Below are 10,383 nucleotides of genomic sequence, written 5' to 3'. Positions count from 1 at the left end.
TGCCGCGGGCCACCTGTTGCGGCAGCACCCGCCGCCTATAGGGCTTGCGCGCGGGGGGGGAGCAGGAAGGCGACGGTTAAACGGCCGCGGGGGGGGACCAACGGCCGCCGCCTCAGCCGCGCTCCGCCCCGCAGCGGGGGCTCCGCTCGCCGCCGGCCATGGAGAGCGGCGGCGGCGGCGGGAGGGGCTCAGCGGAGCCGTCGCCCCGGGAAGGAGACGAAGAGGAGGAGGAGGAAGAGGAGGCGCTGCCGGCCGAGGCGGCCTGGAGCTTGGTGGACGGCGCGATGGAGGCGGAGGCGCTGGCGGACCTGCCCACCGCCACCATCGCCTGCAACCTCGACCCGCGCGTCTTCCAGGAGGGGCCGTGCCGGGTGAGGGCCGCGCCGCCCCGGGGGGGAGCGGGGAGGGATGGGGGAGGCAGCCCGAGGGGCGTGGGGCTGCCCTGAGAGCAGGGGGAGGGAGCTGCTGGGGAGTCTGTGGAGCCCGACTGGGCTTAAAAGGGCTGCACGCCGCTCTGACGGAGCAGGGCAGGGTGACAGCAGGTGTCAGAGGGATGTTACGCGCTGCCTGAGACATCCAGGTCTAATAAATTGATATAAACGCTTCAGCATTGCTGCTCACCTCGTCCCTGGCTTTCCTGATGGAACTTGAATTCAAGTCGAGCTTGCCTCCTCTTACCTGTGGCACTGCTGCCCAGAATTAAAGAATCAGCGAAGCCAGCATTTCTCTCTCTTATTTTTACACTCCTTTTTGCCATCAAGCTCTTATTTCCTTTGATGCTGAAGGAGATGCTCATTTCTTAAAAAAAAATTCAAAATGAAACCGACTTGAAAAATTAGGCAATAAGTGTACTGGTTTAAAATCCTATTACAATAACTGGCTGTCTCTGTGAAAAACAATTTAGAGTAGATACAGCAGAGGTCCAACAGCTGAAGGCTATGAACAGTTGCACTGCATTAAAAATGAGCTGGAGGTTGGAGTACAATATAGCTGCACCATCTCTATTACTTTCTAAAATTATGTAACTTTTAACAGCAGTGTAACCCTGTATCACGCAGGGCACCTGCTGCTAGGAAGGGAATGGCACCTTCACAGGGATTTGCCCTCTCTAATTCAAGTTCACTCTAAATGTACTTAGCAAAACATAATCAGTTCCAGTATCTTCAGTTGCTGGTGGTAATAGTATTTTTCGTAGGTGAATTCTATAACCTTAAAGGGTGTATTTTGAAAACACATATGCACGTACATAAATGCACGATTACGCAGAAGATTGGGAAGTGTTTAAACACTTAAACCATTTTTTTGTCTTTCTGTTTTAATTCCAAAGGCTCTCAGTCTCCACATACTAAGCTTAGATCAGAACCAAGTCTTATGCATTACTGAAATAACAATCTTCTTTTTTCTTATTCATTCTATTTATTTTTTCCTTGCCAAGAGTTGCAGCAGGTAGGAATGCAGATTAATCACAAGTTTATTTCCTATTGTTTTAATTAATCATCTTGGTGTAAATAAACTGTCTTGCCTTAAACAGGGATGACAGTACACATGGTTACTGCAGCATAGCTGTTGCTCTTAATTCTCCGCCTTAGGGATTTAATTTTATTTTGAACCTGAATAAATGTGATGTTTGTGCCCAACAGGAAAGAGAAATCTTTCTGGAAGTTTTATAAAGAACACTGAGGCAGTTGGTAGGTGTACACAGACTTCTAATAGATTAAAGAACAGTTCTCACTTGGCAAACTGGTCCTCTGCCACTGAACTGATTCACTGAAGAGACGAGGTGACATGAGGCACTAAGGCTGGGATTCTGGTCTGCTTGGATTGGTAAAAGGTGGATTCATTGTGCTGCTATTAGTTAATATGAGAAGAGTAAGGTTGTATTACAATGCACCTTCTGTGCATGCATCCAGTTTTACATTAGTAGTTACTAATTCTGGTACCCAAGAAAATGAAGGTGATTTTGATTTAGAGTGATGATTTAGCATCTGGAACAAATTATAAGATGATAACCATACTATACTTAAGGAGCTACTTTTAAGAAAACTCAGTTTACAGAAAAGTCAAATTTGCTCTTAAAGGACTTGCAAGCAGTTGCATTTAATTTATTCTGTCATAAAGGAATGAGTAAAGGTATTGTAAAATATAGCAAAATATAGACAGTCTTCCAACCTAGATAATTCTGTGATAATGTTTTTATAAATAATCTATTACTTTTGATGAGTTGAGTGTGTTTTTGAGAGTAAAAAGAGAGGAAAAGGTAAGAAATAGGGTGTATACAACAGTCTTAAAATACCTTTTCTGCAGAGTTGAGTTTCCTCTTCTCTTTGGTAGGCCCCTTAGTAATCCTGGATTGCCCTATTTGAGGAGGGCTGATCCAATCAAAGGTGAGATAGGAGATGGCTGGCGACTATTTCCATTTTGCCCTCCCCAGTCAGTGATTCCTGCTTGTGTCAAACTCTTTTCTCCTCAGCTAGGGGTAAGGTAGGGCTGTGGCTACAGCATTTCCTTAGATTACAGTTGCCACCAAACTGTTTGGGCAGAGATGTTTTTAGAAGTTAGAATGCATGGAGCAGGTTCCCTAAAATCAGTGATTTGCTCTCAGAATACATCAATGGGCCAGGGTATTTTATTTATATTTGTGGGTTTTTTCTCTTGCCATGTTGAAGTTTCACAGTTCCTCTGGTCAGAAAAGTATTGAAATAAACACTCAACAGTGAAATCTTTTTTTCTTCTTCTTTTTCTTTTTTTTTCTGTTTTAATGATAAGAGTGGCACAACAAAGATGAAAGTACAGAATTTTAAGACTTAAAAATGTTGGTTGTATGTCTTTGGCTTTGCTCTCTTTTTTTTTTCCAGTTGAAATCTGATTTTGTTTTTTATTGGTTTTGATATAAATCTCTTTAAAAATATACCATCTACTCAGGTAAGGTAATAGTACTAGTAAGTGATAGTTTCTTCTCTGCTGTATTCACGTAAGAAAGAATCTGACTTCTTGGAAAGCCATCCATGAGGTATTTAAGTATCACTTCCAAAATCTTCCCTAGAATGCTGAAATACGTACTCTAAAGCTTTTTCTAACTCCCAGTTGAAGAAATTCCTATAGACTGTATCCCCTTACCTCTGCCTTCACAGATGTGTATGGTAAATGACCTAAAGAAAAAACACTTCATCTGATCTTCAGGTTGGCTAATTACCTTGGAAACGAATTCTATTCTGACTTCCTGAAGTGTCTTGTACTCCTTCCCTTGGCTTTTCAGCAGTTCTAATGTTGACTTTATGCTTGAGCAATTGTATTTTTTCTTAAAGTGATATTTATTCATGCAGTATGTAGATAAGTTTGATCTGTTGTAACTGTACTATTACTGATTTTAAAATGAGCCTGTGTACTCATTTAAAAGTGTCAGTAGCTAATTACCAGAGCAAGCATTTTTTTTTATTTTCCCATTTCCATCTTCCTCAGCTGGTATTCAATTTTTTTAGCTTTTTTTTTTGTGTGCCTCAGTGGAGGACACTTGGGTGTTTTAACAGGACTTCCACTGAGAAATAGCAAGTGCAGAAGGTAATAGCTTGCTTGTGTCTTGTAATCCTGGAGGGATGTGGCATACTTCACTGATGATTTTAAACTTCAGTGCACGGCCACCGGGGGGCTAAATAACTTCATTTATGCCCCAGTAGTCTCTTGCTAAGTAGGTTACCTGGGTCTGCGCTGTCAGGTTTCCATTTCAGCTTAATTGTAGGCAAGTATCACTCATTTAATTTGAGGGGATTAAAAGAGGAATGTAAAGTTTCTAGAAAGAACTCAGCTTTGGGCTACTGAGGAACTAGTTTTGGTGGGTTGTATTGTGGCATTTTTAATGGGGGCAGGGACAGACTTTGGATACAGCTGTTTTCCTTAGGGCGGGTTGAACTCCTTGCATTACTTTAAGGTACCTATAATTGCCTTAGTCTACTAAATCTCCCAAGTTACTGCTAAGTAATGAATGTAGCAGGTTTCCCTTAATTAATGGAAAACCCGCATTCATAGATAACAGGCTGTTAAATCGCAATAATAGTTTTTCTCCAGAGCTTGCTAGAGAAAACTTCCCTGAAAGCTGAATTTTTTTTTCGAAGGAACTTAGCTTGATTGCTTTCCAGTGCATTAGTAGGAGGGAGCTGGTCTCCTGGTACCCTAGGAGAGCACATCTACGTCCTCATGTAACCTCCAGTGGCAAGCACGGGTAGAACTGGCTGTGAAACAGAGCCTGATTATTTTAAATAAATCATAGTTGTGTTTGAAGATAAGGCCTGAAAAGGTCAGAATTCTCTGTGGTAGTATAACCAAGAGTAAAAGCAGCAATGGCAGATATATTGCATCTTGTTAATGATTATCATAGCCTTAAAAGTCTAGTCTTCCTTTAGCTTTGTATAGGTTTAATACGGAAAAACTTGTTTGTGAATTGATCTGAAAATAAACTCATTGTTAAATGAGCCATGCCTCTGGAAACTTTTAATTGACTTTCAGCCTACTGAAATAATCATGAGATGTTGAATGTATTTTGTATTAAATACTTAAAGAATTACTTCTGCTTTACAGGAAGTTGGTCAAATTTCTCAGGAGTATTCACAAAACCTTCCTTACAGAATAGTGCTTGGGTTTTCTGGTAATCTCTTCCTGTCTCAGTCGCATGCCTCATTAATCCTTTTACTTAAAGTTTGTCAATCCTCTTAGGTCACATTAAAAAAAAAAAAAAAAGCTTACATTTTTGTGACTACAGCATTGGTTTTGGTGAAATGTTCCGTTAATGGGAACTGTATGAAATCCGTACTTTTCTGTGTATGTTTCTGAAGTCTTTCATTCTTTCTGTGCTGGTGCTCTTCCTCAAATCACTTTTGTGACAATGTTTATAAATCTATTTTGTTGCTTTCCAAAAAAAGCTGAGGGTTAAGATTGTTGTTCAAAGTCCTATCCCAATGACTTGTTTTTACATTGAACAGTGAAATGGCTAAGGATGGTTCAAAAAAAAAACCAAAACCTTCCAGTATGAAAATTCTTGCAGTAAAATTAAATTTTCAAAGTTATTTAGCAGTTGTACATTGAGATGATAGAGGTTCCTTCTGCAGCTGTTAACAGGTTAAGGCAGACTTTTGAGTGACTTGAAGTCTGGAGACCATATAACTGTAGTGCTGTGGCTGACGTAATAATTTCTGATGTTACAGTGGAGCATAATACCATGCTAATGCAGTTTTATGGCTTCTGGGATGCATCCAGTCAGCTAAGTGCATAGGCAGAGCTTGTTCATATCTTGGCATCTGAGGACAAACGTGAACTCCTGAGAGTCATTGGGATATCTCACCTCCATAGCTCCTGAGGGTCTTTGGAAAAACTTTGTCTAAAAAGCTGGCATACTTTATTCATAATATGAACATTTTATACTAAATACATGGTCTGTATGGAAACTTTAGCAACAGTTATGAAGAGGTGGAATATTCAGTGTGTCTGTTTCATTTAAGGCTGATGTCTTCGGTCTTCCCACTTGAGTAGCTTTTTCTGGCCTGTGAGCCCAGAAAAGGTTTTCTAGTTGCTCTTCCCAGTGCTCATGTGGGATGTTGCTTTCTTTGTCATCACAAAGACTATTTGAATAAGTCACCTTCTGAGCTGAGTACTCTTCATCTTCAGCTGGCATAAAAGGGTCTGAAGAGACTATACAGCATGAAGAAGTTTGTTCAAGCAGTCCTTGACTGCTTTTTTCATAGACTTGGACTTTGAGGCATTGAATAGCAATTTGGGTGGCTTCCTTCCATACTTATCTTTCTTGTGAAAGTTCAGATAAAGCCATGAAACAGCAGAAAGGTTGATTTCACAGGAGGAGGGAGAATTATTTTAATTTCTGTAGGTTTTTGTCCTCAAGGCATCTCTGAGTGCATCATACATGAATACAAGTCGAAGTTTTTAACATAAGTGAGCTACTAACAAGAAAGCCCTTGTGCTGCAGCTTTCTGTGTCATGGTCTTGAGAAGAGGCATTCGGTAGCAGTCTCAGTTCTATATCACACTGGGAACATTCTGTAGGTCTTCTAGGTCACGTAGAAAGCATAAAATACTTATTTCTACATCCAAAGTCCTGGTACTAGTTAAGTCCTTAAAGTACAGAGATCATCCATTTTATTTCTACATATAAAAGGATTTGCACTGTTTGCTTGAAGAATGGGAAGTATGTCACTTATATAATATGTTAAGGAAAGTCATACATACAGAGTGAAAATAAGGGTAAGCAACATTCAGATTTGGCATGTTTGGCTATAAATGGAAACGGTTTCAGTAATGCTGCCTGAGATGGCTGTTAAGTGGCTTAAAAATACTTTTGCAAAGTAAAAAATAAATATTGTAAAACGGCCATTAATAGCATAGGTGTTGTAGATAATAAAGAAAAAAATATTCCTGTATGATCTAATACTCTAATCATTAACCCCAGGTCATTAAAAAAGACTAAGCAAAATTTGTGATACAAGCTTAAAAGCTTTAATTTCCCTGGAGAATCTCATGGAAATTTGGAAGAGCTTTGTCTGGTTTAAATCACTGTGCTCTACTCATACCAACAAGTCCAGTGTACATTAAAATGCTGTGGAGGACATTTCCTTATGTTCTTTGTTATCTGTGTCTTTCAGGAACAAATTAAGGTCTGTTCTCCAGAAATACCAGCACAGATGTGCCCATGTAAAAATAACTACAGAATTTAGATGTGATGCAAACTCGAAACTCATTACAAAAACCTCTTGACATTATAATATTTGCTGGTGTAAGCATTAATGGCTATGTTAATTGGTAATGGCCAAACTGTCCTATGCAAAATAGGTTTAAATGGTAATAAAAGATTTTTTTTGACAGCAGTCCTAGAGAAAGCTTAGGCCTCCAGTAGTTTGTCAGTGAAAATGGTTGTTCAGTTGGTCACGTTCTGATTAAAAATGTTTGTAAATGTCTATTTTTTGTCTAATATTGGTCTTTTAGGGTCATAAGTTAGTGTCAGAACTGAAAATGAAAAAAGGAGTAAAATGTTTGAAAACAGGTACACTGTTAAATTCATATATAGCACATAATAGAAATAATGTTGTATTGTTTATTATAGTGAAAAAATATTGTAGATCCTCATGTGCATGCATTGTTTTTATACAAAAAAAAAATAAATAAATAAAAAAAAAATCCATGAGCTGTTTGACACCAATGTGTCAAGTAAAACTGAATGTGAAAGAACAGTTTGTGAAGCTTGTTAATGTTTTCTGTGGAATACTTTATAAAAATATAAAAGTCCTATTTTTCAGTGAGACTTCAGATTGATGAAACACAAGTCTGAAAACCATGATGTGGAGATACTGGGTTGTTGCACTGTTTTTTTTTGACTCCCCTCAAGACTTGATGCAACTGATGATAGTAGTACCTCAGAGATGGACCCAGCTGAGACTCTTGTCAGTAGCACAAGGACTTCGCTTTGTCTGTGACAGAAGCTTTCTAGACACCTCTGGCCTGAAGCAACTAGGAATGGCTTTGTAATTAGTTACAGGTTTTTCCATTGAGATAGCCAGAATGTGCCCCCACCCCCAATGGAAACTGTATTTTTTAAGTCTATAGAGATCATTCATGCAGTATTAGTTATTGTAACTTGGTATTCCTGAAGGATTTGCAGGCTTGTTTAAAAAAAAAGAAGACGTGGGCTCCATCAAATTCTACAACTGGAGTTTGAAGGGTAAAGGCTTCTTGTTTCCATGAGAGAGGGGAGGTGTGGGAGTGAGCCACCCTGTGGAATATTTCCAGTGTAGAACATATGCTGGAAATACATTAGTGAAGCTGAAATATCCAGCTGTCTTCAGTGAACCTGAAGTTGGGAATGGGGTCTCAAATGCAGCTTTGTGTGTGTGTGTAATGCATAATTAAACCAGGGATCTCATTACCCTAGTATGTTAGGGAAGCCAGAAGCCTAATATTAAGAAAGGGGTGTTACAGATTCATGGATGCCATTGAACACTGTGATTAGGGTATATCTTGATCCCCAAAGTTTGTGACTTGCTATGGCAATGATTAAGTGTGAGACGTTGATATTTACCTGCTCTTACACCTTCTTTCTCTTCCTGCAAGCAGTTGTTACAGCCAGAGATAACTAGGAGGGCTTTCTTCTTACTTTATTAACTACATGAGTTACTTATTACTGGTACCACTCATAAAAGCAGAGCTATTGATACTTAGTATGTGCACTGGATTTCATTTATTTAAAAAAAATATTCTCATTGTCTAAGATAAACTTCACTTTGTAGATTCTCAGATAGTTCAGAAGCTAATAATTGGATCGGACACAGGTAATTGTTTTTCCTTTTTTGAGGTTTTCTTTTCTGGAGTTATTTTGATGTTGGCAGACTTCCTGGAAGGAGAACATACTCCTAGGTACTGAGCTGAGTACATTGCAAACCTCATGAGTTGGATTTCAGTTGCTTGTTGTTCCTGAAGTACAAAAGATATTACAGAAGTACAAAAGCCACTAGAAACAGTGAGGCAATGTATCGTTCTGATGAAGCTGTGGTTTTAGGAGGGGTAACTGTGACCAAACTGCCCTATTAAGAGAATGAAGTCAGAGTTAAGAGTACTGTGATTACTTTTTCCTATCTGTATTCAGCGTGGCTGAAGGGTGTTTGACTGGATAAACTTGAGTCATTTGGCAGAAGACTGGCAAGGAGAAAATTAAGGTGCTTTTGGCACTTCTGTCTTGAAAGCTACATTGTAGTTGCCCTATTGAGAAGCTGCACAGAGCTCTCCTGAGGTATACTTAGAAACTATCATAAAAGCTTAATGCTGTAATGGGTGTGCGTCCTGTATTTCAGCTGCAAATAGCTGCGCTGGATTGGATGTTAGCTTTGTGCAGAGATAATGGCGAGATAAGTATTGTTTGGTCACTGGATTTATTTGTGTATGTGCATCACATGCTTAATGATGATAATCTTGGTATCCTTAGAACAGAGTCAGACTTTGACAAGAAATACCTTTTTAAATGCTGTACAGGCGAGTAAAAGAATCACTTCTCTATTTCATCAATGAAAGAAAATATTCTGGAAGCTTCTGGGAAGGCTTGGACATGCTTTCAAAACAAGGGACTGTCTGGATGCAAAGTACTTCTAAAGATTGGGCTGCTTTCCAGACAAATACTGGCTGAAAGGCATGGAAAATTGTTCTTTTTTTCTTTCATAGAGGTACTGTTTCCGTTCTCTGTAGAGATAGGAAGCTAATGTAACAGGGCTGGTGAACTGCCAGTAGACTCAAGTTGTATTGTTATAAGAAATTGGTTTTATCCTGTTTCTGATTTTGTAGGTGAAGAAGCTGTTCATAATCCATATGGTTAAATAAAAGACATTTGTGAGATAACTATCAAGGCCCCATCCCTGGAAGTGTTCAAGGCCAGGCTGGATGGGGCTTTGGGCAACCTGGTCTGGTGGGAGGTGTCCCTGCCCATGGCAGGGGGTTGGAACAAGATGGTCTTTAAGGTCCCTTCCAACTCAAACCATTCTGTGAGAATAAGAAAAGGAGGGCAACCCAGCAAGTGTAGTTGTTGTTACGAATTGTATTAATGAACAGCTTCCATCTATGAGAGAAATTTGGTAATTTGTTCAGGACTGGTGGCTTTGCAGCAGTGAGTTGCCCATTGCTGCAGAAAGCTGAGGCTTCTTGTTGTCTAAAGTGGGAATACGTATGTAGTAGACTGGTTTGCCCAGTTTGGGGAGCAGGGTGAAATTAAACATGCAAAGAAAGAAAAGATGAGGTAAGAATTAGAATATGTACATCCTGCAGATTGGGATCTTATTAAAGAAGCGAAGTATTCTCACATCAAGCGGGACGTACATACTTGAAGGAATGTGCACAAAGCTTGTGTGCATGGCTTGTGTATGCTTGAAGGAATCAATGGGAACCCATTTAGTGGTGTTTGTCCAACTTCTGATGTATGTGGCTGCTTCTTTGCAGGATAGTTTTTTAATCAATTTCCTGTAGTTAGACTTCTTGGCACTTCGGCCATATCACTTCAAGCTGATAGCAAAGATCTGTTGGCTAATGGAAATAGTGATTAAGAGCTTGAATTTTCCTGAGGCTCCAGGGTGATAGTGAAACAGCTGCTGTTGCAGGCAGTGGAAAGTATGAATAACTCTTGCCTGGGGTTGTATAACCAAAAGAATAATCGGATCAGAGACTAGGTTAAATCATTGTGACTTCTGACTGTTAAAAATGCTGTTAGCCCATGTGTTCACGCCTCGTTACAACATATAATTTAACGACACTAAACAGAACCCACCTATTAGGCATGAATAGATAGTCTTTGCATCGGGAGTCAGATACTTTCCACTTGAGAAACCGAGTGTGGGAGAAGGTCATTTTC

At 39.7% G+C, this 10,383-nt stretch overlaps 1 protein-coding gene across 1 annotated transcript in view; it reads left to right on the top strand.

Annotated features, from left to right (window-relative positions):
- Window positions 1-10,383, top strand: part of RCAN1 (regulator of calcineurin 1) — a 39,870-nt gene continuing 29,487 nt past the window's right edge. The window contains exon 1 of the mRNA XM_027449144.3: window positions 1-371. Within this exon, the coding sequence (XP_027304945.1) occupies window positions 159-371 (213 nt within the window). The 5' untranslated portion in view covers window positions 1-158. The remainder of the gene's footprint in view (window positions 372-10,383) is intronic.

Source organism: Anas platyrhynchos, chromosome 1 (assembly GCF_047663525.1).
Source record: "Anas platyrhynchos isolate ZD024472 breed Pekin duck chromosome 1, IASCAAS_PekinDuck_T2T, whole genome shotgun sequence".
Lineage (NCBI taxonomy): Eukaryota > Metazoa > Chordata > Aves > Anseriformes > Anatidae > Anas > Anas platyrhynchos.
The sequence above is the reverse complement of the archived record's forward strand: the minus strand, read 5'-3'. Positions and strand labels throughout refer to the sequence as shown.